We start from the raw sequence: 25,310 nt of genomic DNA, 5'->3' as shown, positions 1-25,310 counted from the left end.
TGCAGCATGTTGTGTTAAAATGACGAATTTGCATACCTAAAGATGAATTTTCTTAAATTTCAATTGGCATGAAGTGGAATTTGCAGCTTGTTGAATTTGCAAAAAAAAACTTAATTTTTCCCACTTCGTTACCATTTTTCAAACACTTTGTGCTGCGGTTACAAAGTGAAAAGTATGCGAAATAATAGAAAATTTCGGGACCATTATTTTATCTCTTGTTTTTTGCCCCAGATCGAAAGGGCTCGTGATTCTGAGTAGGAAAACCATAAATTTTACCTACCTTAGAAAAAATATTTTTGGTGATTATTCTCGCGAAAATGCCAAATGTTAATAATGTACCTACTATTTCAGTTCTTACATGTATGGTGTTTTTCAGAACAAGTTCGCATACCAGGCTATTTCTGTCAGGTCGACATTTCAAAGGGTCATATGTAGGGTAGGCACTGAAAAACATCGTACGATACTCGTGCGAAGAGGAAATCCTAAACAAGCTGTCAAAAAATCGACACGAGTTTCTGCACTTGTATCGTAATGTAGGTACTATATACCATTCAGAAATAAAACATAAGGGACAACTATTCGAGAAACATGAACATTTTGAATTAAAATTTTATTAAGTCTGATAAAAATATGTAAAGTAAACAAATGAGTTGGCCGTGGCGTCAGTAGCTACTCAGTTGCTTTTGGCAACTCTAGTTACTAGCTGTCACCTTTAATTTGACAATAGAGTCCATTGATCATGTTAGAACAATTGAGTGAGACTCAATTTCATATTAATTCCGTATTATATTATATTATATTATTATATTCACTCCATCGTAGGCCACGTCTTTGCCTTTGGCTAGTCTGTGGTCAAGAGTAAGCCCATTTATAATAATAAAAAAAAAAACAGCAAAAAGTTCAGAAAATTAATTTTGACAGTTATTAAAATGAAGTGTTTTTTTCTTGCAAAATCTGTAAATTACGCCAATTTTCATTAATTTCAAATCTAGAGGTTTCCTTAGACCGTTTCCGTATAGCATCACCTGTATTCGCATAGTGGCATAGCAAGATCTGGTAGCTGCTGCGCCACGGGTGTGAAAAATAGAACTAAAAAATGGTGAAGAGGCCGACTGTGCAATTCCCATTAAGTTTATACAGTTGGATCACGTCTCCGATTTGGATAAAAATTGGTAGGCTGATAGAGTCCATGATGCTGAGCAAGAACCTTCCTTTGTTGTTACCAGATTTCTATGCATTTTCGGTAACAAAAAAGGAAAGTTTCATACAATCAATCTAGGACATTTTGGGAAACCTAGTGAATCTTGCTCAGCATCATGGACTATCAGCCTACCAATTTTTATCCAAATCAGAGACGTGATCCAAAATGTACAAACTAAACGGGAATTGCGGGGCTAGTGACTCGCTGTAGGTACCTACGTAGTGCGTTTTCACATTATCCAATCTGACATCGGATATATGTAGGAAAGAAGTACAAGGAAAAATTTAAAGATGACGGCGTAAATATATGGGATATCGGTCCTACATGTGATATCGGATAGGATAATGTGAAAACGCACTTACCTACATCACGGGGCTAGCAGTGTTGCAGAACGTATGGTATATTCCAAAGGGTAAGTAAAGTAAGTATTGCAAAACAATAAAAAAAATACAACGCGATTTAGATACCTAGGTAGCAAGGAAATGTTATTTGTAAGAGGGGTTAAATAAACTACTTAAACCTATACCCAAGAATAATTCGTTAATATAGATATTATAGCTGTCTCTATAAATCTCCTAAGGCGCATAATATGGAGTGTAGAAAAAACTCCATAAGCTATAGTAACGTATAGTAGCTTTGATAGAAACATTAAGAACCATTCGTTTTGTTATTTGACATTGGGCGAATGAATTGAATACAATATTAGTTACAACGCCATCTGTGAAGCGTGAAATTGTCAATGTCATTTTGCCGAAATATTTTTCTTTGGCTGACTGCCGATAGTTGTAGTTTACATTTATGAAGCTAGATGGAGCTTTAGCTGGGCTATTGCTCCGCGGAACGCATTTCGGCGCTTCTATGTGTGCGTGCTTGCGGGGGCTGAGGAAATTGACAAGCGTGGCCTATGAGCTGTCAGTCGCTCCTTTAGTAGCCCCTTAACAATGGAATCCTCCTCATGTAGGTAATTATTTAACACTGTCCTAAACACAACGACCATTACTTCTGCAACGCGAATTGCAACAAGACGACCGTGTAGGAGCCGACCAGCGCAGCGAGTCGCAGCGGTAACGCAGCGTCGACGGTCAGTGCGCCGAGCGCCTTGAAGCCGCATGGCCTGCTGTTGGACAATCGCAGAGCGTTCTTGGCTGGTCGCGTCGTTGCCACTGAGAAATAAAAAGATTAAGTATATGAGCCAAAACATCTGAGTTACGGCACAGTTTAACGGAGTACATCGTAATACTGTTGCAACATTGGAGTCTAACATATTCATATATATTCATATTCATTTATTCATATTCATTGACGACCGGTCTGGCGCAGTCGGTAGTGACCCTGCCTGCTACGCCGCGGTCCTGGGTTCGAATCCCGGTAAGGGCATTTATTTGTGTGATGAGCACAGATATTTGTTCCTGAGTCATGGATGTTTTCTATGTATATAAGTATTTGTATATTATATATATCGTTGTCTGAGTACCCACAACACAAGCCTTCTTGAGCTTACCGTGGGCCTCAGTCAATCTGTGTAAGAATGTCCTATAATATTTATTTTATTTATTTATTTATTTTATTCATAAAATTAAAAAAATTACATGTCAAAGCGCACACGTGTGCGTGTGTGTTTTACACGTCAGCGTCTCGAGATAAAACGTCAAACAGCAACTGAAATTTATTTTTCCCCTCACTAGTTCTTGTTGCTCGCCCTTAGAGTTGGTCAAAGGCGCCTAGCCTTCAGAGATAACATACACTAGAGAAATTTCGACGGGTACCTCGGCGGTCGAGGTGGTGTAGCGGTTTATCACGTCAGCCGCTTTAGCTGGAGACCCGGGTTCGATTCCCGGCTTCGCCACCAGTGGGCTTGACCGCTTTTTCTTTAGTGTATTTCAGTTTATAAACATTTCTTAGTAAAAAGTCTCTCCTGTCTTCTCCAGTGTATAGTAACAACCCAACCCATAAAATAGTGCCAGTAAAAGTGTGTGACTGAAATCACCCTGGGAGCAATAAAATGAGGCCGGTATTTATGATATGACTGAGAGTTATGAAGAAAAGTAATCAATTACAAAGAGTTTGTTTGAGAGCGCCCCTGCCTCAATCCTTGACTAACGAATGATCGCAATTGAATAAAACTAGCTTAAAATTATTCAACTATGTAATGTTATTTAATAAATGACGTTATAACCTACTTTACCACTCAGTGATTCCCGAGTTTATAGTTCACTTTCTCCTAACCACACTTTCAAAATTACACGGACACAGAATTAGTTCATAAAAGTTATCCAGAGGTAAGTATGCTCATATTGTCACTATATAAAATGTCTTTAAAACTCTGTACCATAAGTAAAAAATTACATACATAAAACTGCCAAAAGATTGCGCTCATACCTGCGGTGAAATTACTAATAATTTGAGGATACCTAACGTACCTCTCGACGTTTTGCGTTTTAAACCAGTTGCGACTATACGATCGTACGATCATCTAGATGAAGAACAGAACTTCTAGGAAGTATTTTGTTATGTTATTTTTAGCTTACCATCATGCCGCCGTCCAAGAAAAATACTGGCCGCGGTACGCGAAGCTCGAACGCCAGTGTACAAGCCCGCCATCGCGTTTCCCACGAAAGCTTCTATTACCAAAGCCTTTGCAATCCATGTGATGACGCCCGTGGAGTGGCTTATCATCACGCCGCTTTTTATGTCCGTGTCAAACTGAGGGTAAAAATAAAAGTTCTAACTCTTTGATCTCAATAAAAGTATCGATTGCCAATATCTTAAAGTTAAAATAACGATATCTTCTTCTAAGTCGTATACTCTTGTCTGAGTAGTCGTGGTCATTGGGGTCGTTGTGCTGCCTTTTTAATGGTTTCCCGCCATATTGTGCTGCCTTTTTAATGGTTTCCCGACGACCGGTCTGGCCTAGCGCATAGTGACCCTACCTGCTACGCCGGCGGTCCCGGGTTCGAATCCCAGTAAGGGCATTTATTTGTGTGATGAGCACAGATATTGGATGTTTTCTATGTATATAAGTATTTGTATATTATATATATCGTTGTCTGAGTACCCACAACACAAGCCTTCTTGAGCTTACCGCGCGTGGGACTCGGTCAATTTGTGTAAGAATGTCCTATAATATTTATTTATTTATTATTATTTATATTGCTCTATTTGCAGCGTTCCGCGCGCACGGATTTTAGGGGTGACCCGGTGAGAGCCCTCACTTGGTCTGTCCATCGCATTGAGGGGCACAGTCTGGGTCTTGTACCCACTCTTCCCTGAACAAGTCTCTCTATGGCGGAGCCTTCCCTACCTGTAACGTGACTGAAATAGCTAAGGGTGCGAGAGTGAACGACATCTGACAGTCTTTAATTGATTTTGAGTTCCTGAAGAATATACACATTAATGCGACGCTGTGAGTCCACGATATCCAAAAATAACTCAAAACATACTATACAATACACTAGCAGAAACTAATTTATTAATAATAGGGCTTTTGCTTATCTCTCCTAAGCATAATATAGACCATAAACTTAAATAGATACCATACCGCCGCTCGCGGGTGGTCGAGGTGGTGTAACGGTTTAGCACGTCAGCCGCGTTAGCTGGAGACCCGGGTTCGATTCCCGGCTTCGCCACCAGTAGGCTTGATCGCTTTTTCTTTAGTGTATGGTATAGTATATTAGTGTTATATAATTAATAAAATAATTTGATTTGTTCCCTACATCGATAATATAGACCACTTATGATATGGATGTAGGTAGATAAACGAGTTTTCAATGTGCTAAAAACCAGCCACTCCGCTTCCTCTAGGCAGCAACCTATGCTCCAGTGACGGTTATAAATAAAATGCCATTATTATGTGGATAATTATAGTGTAACTATCTGCCAAGTCGAGCAAAAAGAGGCACGGCCGTACCATCCTTTTCTCGAAGCAATTTACACCTTTGACAAAATTGTTTCATGCGATTGCCAAATCAGTCCATTTTCTTTAAAAACATGAAATATATTTAATATTGATATGGTCGTTATAAGATATTATTAGGTTAGCTATAGGTAAACTACGTAATAACTTACGGCAGAAGGTCCTTTAAGTAGGGACTGAATAAATTAACCGACTTGGTATTAAAGGGATCTCAATTCTTTTTACGCCAGAAGAACTGAGTTGCGAGACTTGATGTTTTTACAAGTTTTGTTTTTGATGGGATGTATTTAACTGTAAATAATTAGACATTCAAACGACTTCTTTCATTTTGTATACTCTCAAGTTTTAATGCCCAATGATTAGGTATGTAGCAGTCACAACTCACAACTGCTAAAAAGAAAGCTTACATGCAGAAACCAAACATAGTATGTACAGTCACGGACTTTTGATTGTTGATTCACTTCTAGCTCATTTTATACTGGAACGTCATAGCTTAACTATGAGATGTCCAGTATACAATGAGCTAGAAGTGGATCAACTATTAAAGTCCGTGACCATACATATAGATCTAATAGATGCAATTTAACATTAAAAATACTCACATCAGTTAGTGTGCCCCATAAAATGAGCACTGCGATGTATATCAATGATTGCGTGAATAATGTGAACGCGTGGAAGAATATCTGAAAAATAGTAACTATTCAAGAATGAAAAAAAATCAGACATTATAAATTCACTGGCAGGAATATTACAGATATTATATAGAGTGAAGTAAAACCGAACCGTTCAGACTTTGCACAGTGACTTTTGAGGACATATAGGCTACTTGACCCTTTTATAAAGTCTATTTTATATTATTCATTACTGTCCAATTAAGGTGAAATAGCCCATAATGGACGGTGATGCCATTATGGACAAAAAAACACAAATCCTTAAAAATAAGTATCTAAAATTTGTTTCTAAAAACTGACGGCTATGTACCATAAACTAGAGTTGTAGAGCTGTTTAATTTTGAAGTTTCAATTAATTCGGTTATTTCTGAAGGATTTGGCGACAAGATAAAATTCATCAGTTTACTGAAAAAAATATCAAGACGAATTCTTAGTAATGTTGCTAAGAGAGTAGAGTTCATGTATAAAATAATAAAAAAATAATACTCGGTGTAAACTTGAATGCGTTTTACTTGCTGCATTAAGCATGAGATAAGGTATAAAACATACTAGTTTGTTGCTCCAAAGATATAAAGAAATGGCGTTATTTTGCGAGTGTCCATTACTGGAACCGAAAAAATGCCTACCTCCTATGATGGACAAGGAACAATTTACAAAACAAAAATTTACAAGAAACAATCCTATGTTAATAATAATAATATTAATTTATTTAGGACCAACTTGGATCATTTTTGTTAGTAACATAATATATAGAACAACTTAAGACTAGTGTTAGTATACGTAACTATTTACATTTAACTTAAATCTACTTATTCCTAAGTGCATGGGTCATGCAGCAATTATTTAGGTATAGGCCATCAGCCCTGTCCGCAATCATGGTCAGGATGCTGTTGGAGCTGGCCCGTATCCTGCGCACCAGGGATGTGGCTCGCTTACGCATAGTGGTGTAGAAGCAGTCTACCCGCGCCTCTGCGAACATCCCTGACGCGCTACAAAATCTGGACAGCCCCATCAGCATCCTGTACGCGTTGTTATATTGAACGCGCAGAGCGTTGTACCGTTTATATGTATAGTCTGCCCACAGGCTGCTTGTGTAGAAACTAGTACAGTAGGCTCTGAACAAACTAACTTTGACTTCTTTAGAGCAGCAAGCAAACCTGCGGGCTATCATATTTGCCCTGACGGACAACGCTCTGCGCTCACGCTCAATATCGGCATCGTCTTTAAGGTCAGCGTTTATCAAATGTCCTAAGTATTTAAATTGGCAATTTATACTAAAATAACTCAAACTAATTGTACTTATGGTATATAAAATTGACTCATTGAGTATCAGTTGGCTTTAAAAGTAAAATTTTAAACTTATTTCACTGTCCATAATGGGGGATCCATTACTGGAGAACTGCCGTCCATAATTGGAGAAAAAACACCTAGTTTTAATTTGTTAAGTATGAAGAAACTAATAGGAGTATCCATTCTGCAACACGCTTGAAATGTAAAAGAAGGATAGGACATTCAAGATTTAACACGCTTAGCGGTAGAATTTTTACATTTATGAGTGAAATATCAAAAACAGGCGAAAATTTTCCTTAAACTGTCCATGATTGGGTCCGTTACCTTAACCGAAAAAAAATTCTACCATATTTTATTTCGACTTGAAAACTACAAAAAAAAAAAACATTTATAAAGTTTACTTTAACCATAACTTAATAGGCAAAAACATCATTAGCCATGTTAATCTATAGATTGTCTGCGCATGACGTAAATCGAATTGAGCACAAAATTTTCTGTTAATGTTAAGTTAGGTTCTATGACGTCACTACACGTCTGACAGCGTTTTCGGTGGCCAAAGTTAAAATAAATATTACACACATTTTTAATCAGAAATACGTAGCCACCATACACTTTTAATACCCAAAATCTATAAAAATTGGTTTCTTATGTCAAATACTACAGGAAACAATCATTTCTTGTGCCAAATTCGATAAGAGTCTAGTAGCCTATTGAACAACTTTTTCTATGGGACCAAATATTTTTTTTGCCATTTCAGCATTTCTTCCATAATAAAAGTTGTTCATCATGAAGTCACTATGCAAAGTCTGAACGGTCCTTTTTTATTTCACCGTGTATAAATAGGAATCAGATTACGCACAGTGAATTGAAATGCATATTTCATCAGATTAGTACTGTTTACTAATTGTTCATACACTTCAAATAGTTTTTTAGCTTCGTCTACATTATCGACATCATATTCTTGGCGTACTTCTATGACGCTATCTATATCTTGCTCATTTTCATTTGAATTATCAGTTTCTTTTTTACTTCTTGTACTTGTACTTCTTGTTTCTTGTCTTGGACTGTCTAAGCTTATAAAGTTACTTTGACAGTTGGGCTCAGGGGAAAATTTATTGATAGTTTCAGACCATGTTTTAAATTTTAGAGCCAAGAATTTGATAACAAAGATTACGAAGAACAATTCAAAGTCTATGATAACGCTGAGAGCTAGGAACAGGCATCGTGCCCAATTCCAGTAAGGATCTAGGACTAGTTTTGGAATAATTACTGCAATATATAAATACACTAGAATTCCACATGCAATATTCAACTTCCTCTTTACCACTTTAGATGACAGATGGTGTCTTTCAAATTTGTAAATTTCTTGAAGTGTTTTCATCAATGTAACGCGCGTTTTACTCAGTTTAATATTATGAAAACTTATAATGACGAAAGAAAACACATGTTGGCCGTATATTACGAAGTAATAGAGTTTGAAGGAAATCTCCTTTAAATCTGAGGTTTGGGTAGAGTGATAGAATAGGTAAATTAAAGAACAATTTGCTATTATCGTAATAAATATATGCTTGACGCTGATGTTTGAAACAATTCCATCATGCACAGAGTACTTGGGAATGCAGAAAATAAAACTGAGAATGTAAAGTGGTCTGAGCAAATCCAAAAAACTTGTTTCCATGTCTCTAAAGGTATATAGTGTATTGAATAAATTGCTAGAAGTCACTTAGCTGCTGTACGAAACCGGAATGAATACTAAAAAGCATTCTAATGGATTGTTTTCACACCAATTAGACGTGCATACCTACGCTTGGGTGCGTATCGATCGATATAACTTTTTTTGATATATTTTTAGTCGTTATAACGATCATTTGATATAATTATTGAATCATATAATAACAAATAATATACTAACAAATTGTATAATTCTTATTTAATATAATGATCATTTTTTCGAATAACATTTATTATAACATACTTTGTGTATAATGCTTATTTCCGATAATAAATAAATTGTATAACACAAATTCTTTCTAAAGCACAGTTAGAATAATAAAAATATAGAATAAATTAGATCCGTAATTTACCAGAAAAGTAGATTAGGTTAGAACTGTGACCCATACACACAACTCGCTGCTACCAGAAAAAAATAGGTTAGGTTAGGTTATAACTGTGCCCCTTAAACATATGAACTGCTATCAGAAAAGTAGGTTAGGTTAGGTTAGAACTGCGATCCCATCAAAAAAGAATAAAATTAATTCATGAAATGCTTTCTTTATACTGCTTGGTAGTTATATTATACTAGTAGTATATCAATAGATAGTTATACCATATAACGGTTATTATAAATGTTATACGAAATAATCATTATACAAAATAAAAGTAGATATTTCGTGGTTATACCAAATGTATGTGTATGTATGTGTATGTGTGTATGTGTATGTGTGTGTGTGTTATTTGCCAAGAGTGGCACTGAAGCTTTAGTAGTTTCATGTGTTCTGCCTACCCCTTTATGGGATACAGGCGTGATTGTATGTATGTATGTATGTATACCAAATGTTAATTATGTCAAATGAATGATTATATCCTTTAAGTATATACCAAATGTTGTTATATCAAATGTTACTATACCAAAAAAGTTTATACCAATCATTACACACCCCCTACGCTTATGTAGCGTATAATGTATAATTATTAGATAATTTCAATACACGTATACAGTAGAGTGGCCAGAGGGTCTCGGAAAAAGTTTATGTGACTGAAGAGTATATGTACTGCTGACAAGTGGTATCGATGTGATCGGTAGGCTTTACTGAGTACGAAATAAAGACGTCACTTTCTCAGACTGTGGAGGGGTTAACTATGACGTCACAAAGATCGCAGTCCCGGGTTACAATTTGACTAGAACCCCTTATCCGATTTTGTCAAACGAGCTGTCATTGGAAAGCTTATACAGTGCCCTTTAAGATTTGGTATTACGTTAAAAGTATAGTTTTGTAGTTATTTTTTTATTAATAATAATGCAAAAATATTTTTTTACTTTTGCCACTCATTTGCATTCTCACTTTTTTTTGCATTATTGTTAATAAAAGAATAACTAACAACAGTAACAACACTATACTTTTCGCATATATTATAAGAAATCTTAATCCGCATGTTATACGCTTTCAATCGACACCTCATTTTTCAAAATTGGATAAGGGGTTCTAGACAAATTGGCAAAAAATTGAAATCCAGGACCGCGGTTTTTGTGACGTCATAGTTAACCCCCCCGCAGTCTGAGAAAGTGACAAGTCATTATTTCGTACTCAGTAAAGTCTACCGATCACAACCATACCACTAGTCAGCAGTATACTCTACAGTCACATCAACTTCAAAACTAGACGACTTTTTTTAATTTGGCCGCCTTACTATAGAATGTAATCGCTAAAAAGTAGATCCACGATCCTGAGTAGGTACAGTTTTAAATAATGCATTAGTATAGGTTTCCACTTTAAGTAATGACTTAGTGTTGATGAAATGGCCTTCACTTCACTTTGGTAATATCATTGGTAATATTAGGGTGAACGTATTTATTATTTAAAAAACCGGCCAAGAGCGTGTCGGGCCACGCTCAGTGTAGGGTTCCGTAGTTTCTCGTTTTTTTTTTCAAAAACTGTTCAACCTATCAAGTATAAAATAATTTTCCTAGAAAGTGTTTATAAAGATCTACTTTTGTGATTTTTTTCATATTTTTTAAACGTATGGTTCAAAAGTTAGAGGGGGGGGACACATTTTTTTTACTTTAGGAGCGATTATTTCCGAAAATATGAGCATTATCAAAAAATAGTTTTAGAAAACCCGTATTCATTTTTAAATAGCTATCCAACAATATATCACACGTTAGGGTTGAAATGAAAAAAAAAAAATCACTCACCACTTTACGTGTAGGGGGGTACCCTAATAAAACATTTTTTTCCACTTTTTATTTTTGCACTTTGTCGGCGTGATTGATATACATATTGGTACCAAATTTTAGCTTTCTAGTGCTAACGAATATTGAGATTATCCGCGGACGGACGGACGAACGGACAGACATGGCGAAACTATAAGGGTTCCTAGTTGACTACGGACGGAACCCTAAAAACATGGTAACTCACATTAATTTTCAAAAACACTTCATTTTAAAATTAACGGTTCTTAGTAACGCATTTTGAGTCTAAAAGTCTTTATTTGATCAACTGTACCACAAACACATAAAACGTAACATGTAATAAGTAAAGTAAAGTAAGCTACATTTTGGGCTCGGCAAATAATTCAAAAACTGTCATCATTAAAAACAATACAAAAAAATCATTGGCTCTAGTGTTATCTACATGGTTAAGAACCTAATATCTGGAACATACCAAGGTCACTTTGATATTAACTGGTTTCTGCAAAAATAATAAGTTAATAGGTCTTTGTGAGTACGGTTTGACTCCATTGGCTTCTTGTATGTCCAGATGTTCTCCCCAGGTTGCAATTCTCAAGAGAGTTCAGAGAAATTTTGTGAGCATGTTTCTATGACTAAATATGCTTTTGTCGACCCATGTATTGGAAATTTTGTAAAACGCGGTAACTTTTGAAAGGAAATTTAGCGCCAATAGTGTTTATGGCGTTAAAGACCATTCTGACTTGACTGTTATTTATTTATTTCAGGTAGAAGGCGAGAGCCATACATTTCCGTTGTTCGTGAAATGTGTGCCACTTCATAACGAAAGTAAATTGGAATTTGTAAGGGAAAATGCTTTCTTCGTTCGGGAAATGACAGTGTTCAAGCTGATGGAAGATATGGAAACAAACAGTGAGTATAAACTGAATAGCGTTATCTTCGAATCCAGCGTAATGTATTGTAGACGAAATACAGGTTGTATTTTTATAACCGGCAATATTTTCTAAACAAAATGGGCTGGATCCTAATATACACATCAGATATTTGTTTAAATTTTTGCTTAAACATTACTTTAGCTTGAACGTTCGGGAGATCTTATATTCTATGGGCTTTTAATATTAACGCCTTTTACTTTTCGTCAGTTTAAACATTTTCCGCGATAAGTTTGGGGGTGCTGAAGGAACTCTTTAATTTAATAATAGTTCAAAGACCAACATAATTTACCTTTTACTTATCTCTCCAGGTCCAACACCATGGGCTCCAAAAGCACTCTTCTGTAACGACTCCGTGATCGTGATGCCTGATCTCGCCCCTGAGGGCTACATCGTCCGAGATCATCTTCAGACGTTCGACTTTCCCCACATCATGGCCACTCTAACCTCCGTGGCACGATTCCACGCTGGCTGCGCAAACCTTGAGACTAAAAGAGGCATCGCGCTCCAAAGCCCCTATTCCATCATGGAAGACCACGGAAAAATCATAGTAGAAAGCAATTTCAAAGACACACCCTGGATTCACGCCGCTGCTAAACTCACCGCCAACATCATCCGAAAATTTACAAAATACAACTTTGGAGAAGCGGACGTTTTGAAACAGTTTCTAGCAAGCTTTGATGACCCGGATAAGAGTAATAGCTTAAATGTAATCATCCATAAGGATATTTGGGTGAACAACGTTATGTTTAAATACGAAAACGATGTCCCAACTAATGCGATTTTGTTAGATTTCCAATGCGCGCGCTACGGCCCTCCAGCGTTCGACATCGCCGTGCTTTTGTACACGACTACTTCTCGAAGCTTCCGTGAGGAACATGAAGAAGCAATGCTTCGGCATTACTTTAAAATATTTTTCTACTCCAGCACTTAAATCTGTCAATTAGATTATTGTCAGCGGTATCCAAATTAAGTTCATTTGAGTAACGATGAGAAAGTCTATTTGTCTATAGGTTCATATGATGACTGCTAGCAGTAATCATATGAATATAGGAGTTCTGTTAATTTTTTTTTAAAAGCACAACTTCCATTTATCAGGTATGTTTTCATTTGCAGCAATAAGTAACTTTTAATAAATAATATAATATTTAGGTTCATAATTTAAATCAAGATGAAAAAATAAACTGAAATGCGTTTTTAATATGAGATATTGCAAAACAAAGGTAAAAATCATAAGTTTATCCAATAATTTTACATTCGATATTTAAATATTCTTGAACGCAACCATATTTTTCGTAATTGAAAACCGGCTTATTTTCTATTTCTCTTGTCTATGGTATGTTTGACATTTGTAAACTTTTGACGAAACTATTTGAACTACATATTTCGGTGTTGTGTAGTTTGTTTTAATTCGACGTTATTGTGCAAAAACTTAAGTGATTATGAGTGATTCTGGTGAACAATGTACTTCCGAAGAAAACAAAGGCTATGGCGCTCAAAGTGACTGACAATTTGTTACCTGAAAAGTCACCAAAAATGTTATGATTGTTTTGACATGGAAATTGCAAAAAAATGTTTCAACTTTCTCTGAAACCGCGTTGTTGGCATATTTTGAAGAATTGTGCAACAAGTTCTCGCCATCAACATTGCGGACAGAATACCTAAGATCCGCACAAATGTTCCCATTCATGATATGAAGTACGTAAGTAACCCATTTTATTATTCTCGAATACGTATGTATTTGGCTGTCGTAGAAAAAGTATAGTATACAATCGTAACATTATGAAGGCTATAAAAGTCTCGTACCTTACTTAGGCCACTCGGCAAGCCTCGTGACCTAACAGCGGTACTCAACTTTTATAGCCTTCATAACGTTACCGTTATATAATATACTATTACAGAATCTCTGAATGTCGACACGAGGAACAGACTAAACGATTTGGGATATGATTACGAAGATTTTTTACGCTGGTTTGAAATTAGTCGCCGGTTTGGGATGGTGACTTCACTCATATTGTTGCCATATTTTCTGATGGATCCGGTGAAGGCGAAGGGGGTTTTCAACAATCCGTTGACATTTGAGCGGGTGGCGTTTGAGGACAGAAGCCCGGAGGTGCTGGCACATATGGATCTGTGCCCGCAGTACGGGGAACGGATGGTGGAGGTCACTGAAGAGTTTGTCGAGAGATGTCTGCAGCACTAGCGATAATGAGGGATTAATGGATGCTCAGACGAGGTGTAGAATTGGGTGCTGTTCTGGGCCCATAGACAAGAAGCCAATCGCTTATGCTCAATAATGGACGATACGCAAATCCCTCTACCTTATTAGCGTAAACAGTAGCGTATATTTGTCCTTTTTCTATGTCTTTGCAGCCTGACCTTTTTCAACGCTCAATTTGATTTTATAACACCGCAAAATTATATCGAAGGTAGTTCGAATAAATAAATTGTTTTATTTTTGCAATTTAGTTGTATCATGCCGGTCTTCTTAGCTCATCTACAGACTCGGGTATCATATAAATATCTGTAATTTGTTATTTAATATAATAATATTCTCTATTTTTAATTTCTGAATATTATGGAAGCTTGAATAAATTCTAATTGTTCATGTTTAATTTAATGATTATAGTTTGCTTATATTTATCAAGTCAATTATAACAATATATTCTAATATTGATTAATTACATTGCATTAAGTATAGCCTGACGAGTTTTTATTTGAACCTCGCCGCGTTGCGGATTTTCAGCTGAACTAATTTCTTTTACTGGCAAGGATTACTATTTGACACCCGTTGTCGAAAGTCATCGAATGTCAGTGATGTAAACATGAAGCAAATATTTTAAATTTTCTAACGGTTTCATCGCAATTTTGTCCAAAATAATATGATTAAAAGTGAAAATAATTATACTAAACGTGATAAATTACTTACAACAAAAAAGGATGAAGGATTCGACAGCATTTCGATACCAATGTTCTGAAATTGGTTATTGACAAGTCCGGGACTGACAGTTTATAGTGCGGTTCTCCTGTATTAATTTGTTGGTTTCGCGTTTAGCCTAATATATTTTTTGTTCTAATTTAAGGTGTCTGTAGCTCTGCCGTGAAAAATATGTATAGAAATAAGGAGGCCGTTCCATAACTGCCACCAGTACAGAACAAGGTCCCACGAAAAAAGAAAATAAACATCGATGACTTCGATAAAGGCACAAGATTCATGGATTTTAGGCTGTGCGGAAAGAAGTAGCGAGTCTTAAAACCTTGCTTTTTAAATTTTGATTCTCTAAAACCATGTTTTAATTTTCTACAAATATTAACGGGTAACCAGTACACGCTGTCCCCAATACGTATGACGTCGGCACATTATTGCCATATGAAAGCGGTTTGTAGCGACACTCTTTCAGGGTCAAATAAAATCTTGTCAGGCTTTACTAGTATTATTTTATGATAGAGTTGTTATGGTTGTTTCCAGCTTTTTAAGATTATATCTGAAAAATCTTCCCATCGCCGTGTTATCTTACTCTTATCAAAAATACAATTTGTCCATATTGCGCTTTGAATCTTCGAACTAATTTATATTGAAAGTCACTTATAACAACATTTCATATCGTCGTATTAATTAATTAATTAATCATCATCAGGCCAGACTGTTGTCATTTCTTGTCATCGCTTGTTAATTTACTAACACGTGTAGAACAGTCTAGCCAATCAGAATATTGATAATTATTTTAAACTCGTTTATGAGTGCTACTGCTTGATACCAGTCGGTCACAAATTTGACTATAATTTTGTTGTACTTTCAGTACTTTTATTATTCTCAATAAAAAAAAAATGTTAGTTGACAAAGACAACGTAATAGACAAAGATTTCCAAATGATGCTAAAACCTTTGAATATTTTGGAATTAATCTACTTTCAACCAAAATTCCGTATTACAGAAACATTGATCAGTCCAAACAGTATGCGAGAGAATTCGATTTGGTCATTAGGTGTTTTTCTAATGATCTTTGCAAATGTGGGATATGTATTTATGAATAGTTTCGTCCCTGGCGATGGTCAAATAACTGATATTGTAAATATATTTTTCTTTGCCGATGCAGTGTTCTACACTGTCTATAGTCTATTGATGTTCGCCACTAATATAATATTTAAAGGCAAAAATGTGCAACTGATTATTAAAATGCAGAAAGCTTACAGAGTACTCGGTAATGAAAAAGGGTTGAAAATTTTTCAAATGAGTAACTTGATCTTTGTTGCTGGTGTTTTTATAGTATATTTCTCATACAATTTATGCTATACAATCTTGGACATATATCGAGTATCACATTTAATGTATGATATGGCTTTGTTATATTTCGACGTAAATGTTATTGTCGCTATACGGGTTGTAAAATTTTTGGAATATGAGTTACTACTTTGGAAAAAAAAATTGAATGATTTTCTGAAAACTTGTTCTACGACAAATCACAAACAGCTTGTTAAATACTTAAAGGATGTCAGTTATGAAGAAAAACAACTTTTGAACGCTTATTCAAATATCATTGGAGCTTTTAAACTGTGCCACAATGTTTTTGGAATGTCTGTAAGTAACTAGTGCATACTTTTACACATAAGTGTTACCTATTAGTGGAAACTTGATTGGCTTATGATCCACCTAAATGTACGATTTACATATGTATTATATAATGCTGTTTGTTTTCCTTAATAAAGAAAATAAAATAAAAAATAAAACTAGGTTATAAGTTACAAAGTTTTATGTTGTAGTTGTTATAACATTCAAAGAGTTCTTTTAAATTACTCCTTCATCCAAATTTCTAAAAAAAAAACTAAAATAAGCATTTCGAACTCATTGTTACTTTGGTCATTCAAATTCATTATATCAAATGTCCGATGTGGCTGCTATTGTCTGGCGAATGGGACGGCCGCATATGCAACCTGCGTGGATACCTTGGCGCCGTCCCATTTGGCCTCTACTTCTTTAAGGCCGGGCGGGGCAGCGGCAACGGCTGAAGTACTGAAGCACCGCAAATATGCTGGTCTTTTGAGTAGCCACGTATTTGCGGCGTTTGCAGTGGAGACCTTAGGGCCTTGGTGTCAGGATGCGCGAACTTTGTTCAAGGATTTGAAGAAAAGGCTCGACACCACCAGGGATCCTAGGGCTGGTTCATTCCTGGGGCAGAGGATTGGCATTGCCATCCAGCGGGGAAATGTGGCCAGCATTATGGGTACTCTTCCGCAGGGATCAGATTTGGGAGATTTTATTTGATAGTTTAGTTTGTAAGGGAAATTTTAGATGTTAAGGCTGATATATGTATGTGTGTTTATGTTTAATTTAATGTTTAATTTTTGTGTAAATTTAATGACAATACAACAAAATGTTTATGACAATAAAATAATGTCCGATTAAAATTGTATAAGTTTAAGAAAATATCTCTAAAAAGTAAATCCGTATTCTCATATTTCCGAATGGTTGTTGTGGAAATACATAATAATATTTTTACTTCCAGATATTGCTGCTAATGGTGGAAGGATTTGGTCATCCTCTAATATATATCCAACTTATTATAGATGTCGCCAAAAGTTCCACAGAAAACGCAGAAGTATAAATTATAAAAAAAAATGTTTTTGGCTGGTTTTAGTATAAGCTTTTATCACTGTAATTTTGTTTCCACAAGTAAAGAATACTTTGAATGACCGGGATGATGATATTGACCGGGATAAAAACCGTGATTACCTTTTTGATTTTTGTCGAGCTCCCGATATTTCGACGATCATGATGATGGTTTTCCGTGATCATGATATTCATGATGCATGCAACTGCGTTCAAATATCGGGAGATCGACAAAAATCAAAAAGGTAGTTACGGTCTATATCCAGTCAATATAAGTTTAATAAAGAATACTTATCAAGAAAATGATGAAACTTCGATAAGACTGTGTTTTTTTGCTTTAATTTAGCTTTCAAATTCTAAGTCATAGAAAAATAACAGCTTGTATATACTTAAAAAAAAATTGTGTACGAATTTGCGATCGACTCTAGCCTTAGAATTTTAAAACTATTTTTGTGTATTCGAACCTAATCAATGTAGTATCTAAGATATATGCTTAAACTTAAGGTTTACTTTTTTACACAACAAGCCCATTGTCCAGAAAATATTGTCGGCTATAATTATCACACCTTGTATGCTTACCTGTTATTTTTTTAGCTTTTATCCAGTTTTATACTACATATTATCTAGTTAGTTAGTTGTGTAATTATTTTTGTTTATTGTGCATTGTAAACTTTACTGTGAGGTGTGAAATAAAAGTATATTGTGCAACAAGGGAGGTAAGGGGGATTTTGTCGACGAGTGTTTTAACTCGCGACAGCCGCAGGCTGGAGAGAGTTATAGACACGAGTTTACAAAATCCTTACCTCCTGAGTTACACACAATATTTTTCATCACATTTGAGAGGAAAACACAGAGAAAAAAAAATCATAAGGCAAAATCTTCAATGAATGGCGGTGTTGTAGGTACTGCTCGTTGCTATGGCAACGTGGTCAAGCGCAATCGAGATGGCCGTCACAATTTCCTGCCAGATTGCAAATTATTTATAACGATTTATCTACGTGAAATTTACAAAATAAATGTAAAACACACTGAAATAATAGTAAAACATAAATAAAATGCATTTTTCATACCGTATAATATTTTTTTATAGCTTAATAGTCAAATTTCAGTTGTGCAAAAAAAATCCTTGGCTGATTGAAACATCCTTTGCCTGAAGTATTGTACGGATTGTATTAATTTTTAAAAGTAAATCCATTATTCCCTTGGGAATAAAATAGTACATTACTCTTCTGTACCTACACGTAGACGCAATGAGACCTTTAAACAGCAAATGCGATGAAAAGAGTATTGTATTGTTGTGTTGTGTAGTGTAATGTAGTGTAGTGTAGTGTAGTGTATTGCATTGTATTGTATCTATTGCGTTTCAGGCCACCTCTATAACCAGCCTCTTGGTAACCTTCATATGGATATTGAAGTCGGTAACCCTGATCAGTCTCTTATGCGTGGCCTGTCAAAATTTCTATTTGACCGTGGCTGATGTGGAAACTGCCTGCTCGGTCGTACGGTGTGATGAGGGATGCCTTGGTAAGTCTGATGATGGCGTTATGCTCAAAAGGGGTCAATGGGTCATATCAAAGAGTCAAAGAGCTCGCACAGGATAAGCTACTACTTCGACAAGAGGTTAACTCTTAAGTATAATAAGGGACGCTTATAATTCCATGGGGTGGCCATTCGGGGCCCATTCCTTAGCCCGAAAAGCGCCAAACTATGCTTCTTTATTCATAGGTCGGCGGGGGTGAGCAATTTTTATACGAATATACATACATACATACAATCACGCCTGTATCCCGTAAAGGGGTAGGCAGAACACATGAAACTACTAAAGCTTCAGTGCCACTCTTGGCAAATAAGGGGTTGAAAGAAAACGAAACTGTGACATTGCATTGCAGTGACGAATATGACGTCAGACATGTCAAGTTATGTCAAACTAGAAGGAAAATAGCTCACCTCGCCGACCTATTCATTAACCACTCTCTACATCAGGCAGGCAAGCATGGTCGCACGGCACGATAAATGATAAAACATCTGGCCGTCCCTATCGCACTCACTCATCACTCGCTCGTTCGTTCGCTCGATCGTTTTATCACTCGAAGGAAACCCTTTTCGTACTACATCTCTACAAAATACTAAGCGGGACGCCATAATTGACGAAATTTTCGCCTGGCCCGCGGTATTTATAGCTAAACTACATAGTAAGTACATGAATTTTGCCTTTTCAGTATCAGCCCACCGTCTCTCCAAGAACGTGCAACGTTTCGGCGCATGCGTGGGAGCGAGACGGATGATGCGCCCTTTCAACCTGGTGTCCGTCGGCGCGGCGACACCGCTTCACATGCTGACCGTACTCGTTACATATACTGTCGTGCTACTGCAGTTCGCATTTCTGTAGTGTTAATAAATTATTGCGACTGTGTCGTTACTCTAAGAATCATAGACATGGAATAAAGTAGGCTGAAGGTATAAAGCAAAATTAATTAACCTTTTCTGTCAGCCTGTACACACTCTAGCATTCCATAATATACTAAAAGAGACAAATATAGCAACTGTTTCTTTCCAACGTTATGCTAATTATATGAATTTTTAGTGACCAAGTAGTCACTTGGTCAGTCATATATCTACCGATTTTCGTAATATAAAGTGGGGAAATGATGACGTCACATACCGGTCATAAAGAGATTGAAGAGTTTTTACAACTTATGACTGCATTGTTTCACTAGTATCTAACTATACGTCTTATACAAATAAGTAGGTTTTAAATATGTTTGAATAGTGTCTAAGAGCATTATTATCAACATAAGTTTTTTTCTACTCCCGTGTTGTTATTCGTCATTTACAGTGTCTTGCATAGATCGTTAAAACCCTACATAAAAGATGCCCGCCCCCGCCCGGCGCCCCGCGCACCCACGCATACGATATAGCTCTTAAAGCATTATTAGGAAGCCTTTAAGGGATATAACGCGGTCGCGGGGGACCGGGGGCTGGCGGCGGCGGCGGCGCGGGGGAGTGCGAGCGACAGGGTGAGGCAGGAACAGAGGGAAGGCCGACGCGTCAAAATACAGGAAACAGTGTGAATTTCACGAAAGTTGTTCAAGAAAACTATTAAAAACTAAGTGCATGGTCGTAGAAAAAGTATTGTATGCAACGGTGTTTAACTGAGTCAAAAAATACTCGTGGCGTCTTAATAACAATTTTCGGCTTCGCCTCAAATTGTTACCCACGCCACTCGTCTTTTTTGACCTCCTTTAAACGCCTGTTGCATAAAATACTATAAATGAATACATTTTATGCTACTATATTACATCTTCTGTATGAATATTGAGTATCAGGCATTGTTTCTCCAAGAACGCGCAACGTTTCGGCGCATGCGTGGGAGCGAGACGGATGATGCGGCCTTTCAACCTGGTGTCAGTCAGCGCGGCGACACTACTTCACATGCTGACCGTACTCGTTACATATTTATTTATTTATTATTCAAATAAGTTACACAGCATAACAGTAAAACCAAAGCACTGTGAAACTAAAAAATAAAAACAATAGGTATAGCACATAAAACAGTAGGTAAACATCAGACAAAAAAAAAAAAAAAACAATATTCTATTTAGGCGACGACGTAACAGCGTGGCTCCGTTGCGTCGTCTGACACGGCGTAGGGTTCGGCAGGTTGCCCCGGAACCGCCGAAACACCACGCCCTTCGGCCAGAAGACTGCACTCGCGATGGTGTCCTGCAGCGGCCGCGGCACTCGCAACACAAACGAACTGAAGTGCACGTAGTGGCGCGACTGTAGCTGGAACACTCTCAGCGTGTAGCCAGTCTTCTGGCGAACGTACTCCACCACCTCATCAGCCCCGGCGGAGTAGTGCAAGCGCGACACGTAGAGCGCCCTACTCGGCGTAGAAATCCGTAGACCTGAATTCACTGGTTCCGCATTGCCACACATAGTCTTACGAGGCGCCCTGCGCGCCTTGCTCTTCTTTTGCACCAATGTGAATCCCTCCTCATCCACATTCGTGCGGGCAGACTTTTCCACAATAGGAGCCCGTGATACCTTTACAGGTGCATTTACCCGGTTCGTTGCGACGGACTCACCGACAACGTCAGCATATGCACGCTGACGCGAGTTCGTTGGGACATGTGGCGGCCGGACGCGCGGGGGGCGCGCGGGCGGCGGATCGGCGCGTGCGACACATTTTACTGCGCCGGCAACAGGCAAACAAACCGACTTGTCAGCAGGTCGATTATCAGACTTGAAATTTGAAGCCGCTGTCTGAGTTGGGGCAATTCGCAAACATTTTATTTCTTCACGTAACTCAGAAATAGTAATTAGGCTAGCTTCAAACTTCGTATTCATTTCGGCTAAACTTGTTCTTAGGGCCACGATTTCCTTAAACAAGCATCTGACGTCGACGTTGTCCGGATTGTACGACGAAATGTTGGAGATATCCGTCGCCACAAACTCCGGAATCCGGTCGTTGAAGTCTTTGAGGATCTTCATTATGTCCTCCAGGCTCTTCTTCCCAGTTTCGTCTCCTCTTCGGTGAGGTACATAGGTGCCGGCTATTCCAAGGAACTCACACAACACTTTCTTCGCTACACAGATGTCTTCCACGGTGAACTTCGACGCGCGCGAAGACATCTGAACAGCAGTCGCCGCATCCATAGCTCCTTCCCGCAGCAGTTTATTTTTACCGTCGTTTATACCGTCGTGCTACTGTAGTTCGCATTTCTGTAGTGTTAATTTATTAACACTACACACACACACATTCAGGAGTAGACATTTATGTCTACTCCTGAACTGTTATTCGTCATTTACAGGGTTGTGCATAGATCTTTAAAACCCTACATAAAAGTCTATTCCCCAAAGCCAGCGTCCGCCGGCTTTCCGCGCATGCACGCAGTATCGAAAAAACTGAAAAAGTGAAAACGCATTGTTTGGCTCTGTAACCATGGCAACGCATTGTCATAACGATGCTGCGCGCGTGCGCGGGAAGGCTTTGGGCAGCTGAGCTGACAGTGCAAACCTTTGCGTCAAAATACGGGAAACAGTGTGAATTTCACGAAAGTTATTCAAGAAAACTATTAAAAACTAAGAGTATGGTCGTAAAAAAAGTATTGTATGCATCGGCGTTTAACTGTGTCAAAAAATAATCGTGGCGTCTTAATAACAATTTTAGGCTTCGTCTGAAGTTGTTACCCACGCCACTCGTCTTTTTTGACCTCCTTTAAACGCCTGTTGCATAAAATACTACATTGCGACTGTGTCTTTTCTCTCTAAACCACAGACATGGAATATGGAATAAAATATCGTCGGAAGCAAGATCTAATTAACCTTGTGTGATTCCCTATAGGTACTTTTTCATAAAGCATAATTTATATACTGAAAGAGACAGCTCTACCTACTCGATTTTCAATCAGTACCGTGTAATCTCTCTCCAACTTTATGAAAATTATATGTGAGTGTGTTTAGTAAAACGTCCCACTTTGTTCGGTTACCATTAAGGCGAGATTTATTTGTATATTTATGTAAATAAACTGACCAAGCGGCTTTATACCAATCGACAAAAAAATGGGACGTTTTCCCTTGCACACCCACATATTAATTTTTAGTGACCAACTGGCTATAGGTAAGTTATAATATTGATGTAATGGAAATTGTGCCATGATGAATTCATTTAGCAGAAAGTGAAAAAAAAATTCAAACCACAACCAGGGGCGGCTCACTCCGCGATTCTACCGCCGCACTACACGTATAGTCAGCCAATTGGAACCCTTAGTAGAGTAGTGGAATGAGAATTTGTATGGGGGGGGGTCATAATAATTCCCACAGAACCGAAGTTTGGTTTTTTAAGTTCTTTGTGTGTGTCTTTTTGACATACTAAAAATATAGTAAAATATATTTATGCAAAATGCGTTTTTTCGACCGCCAAAAGTTGTATGAAAAATTACTATGGAAAAAAAATCCTAATTTTTAAAAATCGTCTCTGGTATCAACTTATGGGGAATTAGGCGGCAAATTTTTTATAGCGTTGATGTTTAGCAAAAATATAAATATTTTTCACTATTTTGGTAAAATAAAAAATGATAAAAATCATAAATTTGATGAAAGGAAGTAATTAAAACATAAATTTCAGCAATGTAATTTTTTTCATATGTCCCACACCATGGTAAATACGGGTACGATCCGCCTGGTGATTAACAGTTACGGTAGCCTATGACGCCTGCCAATCTAGAGCCTCCACATGCGCGTTGCTGGCCCTTTAGGGTACCTTTCCACTAGAGATGCGCAACGTGATAGTGTTTGATATCCACCAATCATGTTCACTGTTCACAAAGCGTAGCGCTAGTAGGAACGGGTTCGACTAAGCTGATTGTGGATATCAGAAGCATCCATAACACATCTCTGGTGGAAAGGCACCCTTAACAGTCCTCAGCTAGCTCGCATTTTGCCCGGTCTTCAGCATACTTAGACGTGAGATTGTTCTCTTGTATGTCCGCTCCCACGACGTCCAGCCAGCGCTTCTTTGGGCTACCGGGGCCGCGTGACTTAGAGCCTTGGACAGCGAGATTAAGGCATCTGTTTTCGATGTAGGCTTAGGAGGATTTTTCTCCCGCGGACGCGCGTTATCCTGCGAGCTAGCTGAGGACTGTTAAGGGTGCCTTTCCACCAGAGATGTGTTATGGATGCTTCTGATATCCATAACACATCTCTGGTGGAAAGGCACCCTTAACAGTCCTCAGCTAGCTCGCAGGATAACGCGCGTCCGCGGGAGAAAAATCCTCCTAAGCCTACATCGAAAACAGATGCCTTAATCTCGCTGTCCAAGGCTCTAAGTCACGCGGCCCCGGTAGCCCAAAGAAGCGCTGGCTGGACGTCGTGGGAGCGGACATACAAGAGAACAATCTCACGTCTAAGTATGCTGAAGACCGGGCAAAGTGGAGAAGACTGAGTAGGAAAGCGGACCCTGGCGCTAGGCCGGGAAAACGCTAGGTTGAAGAAGAAGAAGCCGCAGTGTGCGACCATATACGGGTCCAGGGTGTGTGGATGCGCAGATTTATGACTAGAAAAACCGATGATTATTAGGTTTTGGTTTTCTCTCGTGTTCGATATAATGCTTTATCGACAGTTTTTTTATGGGATGCGACAATTTATATACTTATATTGAACCTCACCAAAATACAAGTTCATGGTAAATACGGTTACCCAATAGAAGGATTTTTCTCCCGCGGACGCGCGTTATCCTGCGAGCTAGCTGAGGACTGTTAAGGGTGCCTTTCCACCAGAGATGTGTTATGGATGCTTCTGATATCCACAATCAGCTTAGTCGAACCCGTTCCTACTAGCGCTACGCTTTGTGAACAGTGAACATGATTGGTGGATATCAAACAGTATCACGTTGCGCATCTCTAGTGGAAAGGTACCCTAAAGGGCCAGCAACGCGCATGTGGAGGCTCTAGATTGGCAGGCGTCATAGGCTACCGTAACTGCTAATCACCAGGCGGATCGTACCCGTATTTACCATGGTGTGGGACATATGAAAAAAATTACATTGCTGAAATTTATGTTTTAATTACTTCCTTTCATCAAATTTATGATTTTTATCATTTTTTATTTTACCAAAATAGTGAAAAATATTTATATTTTTGCTAAACATCAACGCTATAAAAAAAAATTGCCGCCTAATTCCCCATAAGTTGATACCAGAGACGATTTTTAAATTTTAGGATTTTTTTCCATAGTAATTTTTCATACAACTTTTGGCGGTCGAAAAAACGCATTTTGCATAAATATA

The 25,310-nt window shown here is 37.7% G+C and overlaps 3 protein-coding genes and 1 non-coding gene across 4 annotated transcripts; 3 read left to right on the top strand and 1 right to left on the bottom strand.

The window, feature by feature from the left end:
- Positions 1-2,197: 2,197 nt before the first annotated feature.
- Positions 2,198-5,742, bottom strand: LOC125238081. Its single transcript, XM_048145371.1, has 3 exons — positions 5,717-5,742; positions 3,730-3,904; positions 2,198-2,364 (listed from the first exon to the last, which is right to left on the bottom strand). Exons 2-3 carry the CDS (start codon positions 3,875-3,877, stop codon positions 2,198-2,200), a joined length of 315 nt encoding a protein of 104 aa, XP_048001328.1. The 5' UTR covers positions 3,878-3,904; positions 5,717-5,742.
- Trnak-cuu lies at positions 2,974-3,047 on the top strand. The gene has a single exon. It is a non-coding gene; the product is annotated as a tRNA-Lys (tRNA).
- Positions 5,743-11,763: 6,021 nt separating the features above from the next.
- Positions 11,764-14,117, top strand: LOC125238080. The gene is made up of 3 exons (XM_048145370.1): positions 11,764-11,894; positions 12,226-12,783; positions 13,816-14,117. Exons 1-3 carry the CDS (start codon positions 11,855-11,857, stop codon positions 14,115-14,117), a joined length of 900 nt encoding a protein of 299 aa, XP_048001327.1. The 5' UTR covers positions 11,764-11,854.
- A 1,625-nt stretch (positions 14,118-15,742) lies between these two features.
- On the top strand, positions 15,743-19,910 carry LOC125238079. Its single transcript, XM_048145369.1, has 4 exons — positions 15,743-16,492; positions 17,030-17,135; positions 18,889-18,939; positions 19,741-19,910. Exons 1-4 carry the CDS (start codon positions 15,743-15,745, stop codon positions 19,908-19,910), a joined length of 1,077 nt encoding a protein of 358 aa, XP_048001326.1.
- The last annotated feature ends 5,400 nt before the right edge of the window (positions 19,911-25,310 follow it).

Source organism: Leguminivora glycinivorella, chromosome 22 (assembly GCF_023078275.1).
Source record: "Leguminivora glycinivorella isolate SPB_JAAS2020 chromosome 22, LegGlyc_1.1, whole genome shotgun sequence".
NCBI lineage: Eukaryota > Metazoa > Arthropoda > Insecta > Lepidoptera > Tortricidae > Leguminivora > Leguminivora glycinivorella.
This window is presented reverse-complemented; position numbering and strand designations above follow the sequence as displayed.

Excerpts from the sequence above, each read along its gene's own strand:
- LOC125238081 (XM_048145371.1), bottom strand. The coding sequence starts at position 3,877 with ATGATAAGCCACTCCACGGGCGTCATCACATGGATTGCAAAGGCTTTG. Across the intron at positions 2,365-3,729 it reads TCTTGGACGGCGGCATGATG|TGGCAACGACGCGACCAGCC; the intron begins GTAAGCTAAAAA and ends TTTATTTCTCAG.
- LOC125238080 (XM_048145370.1), top strand. The coding sequence starts at position 11,855 with ATGACAGTGTTCAAGCTGATGGAAGATATGGAAACAAACA. Across the intron at positions 11,895-12,225 it reads GGAAGATATGGAAACAAACA|GTCCAACACCATGGGCTCCA; the intron begins GTGAGTATAAAC and ends TTATCTCTCCAG. Across the intron at positions 12,784-13,815 it reads GACTACTTCTCGAAGCTTCC|AATCTCTGAATGTCGACACG; the intron begins GTGAGGAACATG and ends ATACTATTACAG.
- LOC125238079 (XM_048145369.1), top strand. The coding sequence starts at position 15,743 with ATGTTAGTTGACAAAGACAACGTAATAGACAAAGATTTCCAAATGATG. Across the intron at positions 17,136-18,888 it reads AAATGTGGCCAGCATTATGG|GCCACCTCTATAACCAGCCT; the intron begins GTACTCTTCCGC and ends ATTGCGTTTCAG. Across the intron at positions 18,940-19,740 it reads TCATATGGATATTGAAGTCG|TATCAGCCCACCGTCTCTCC; the intron begins GTAACCCTGATC and ends TTGCCTTTTCAG.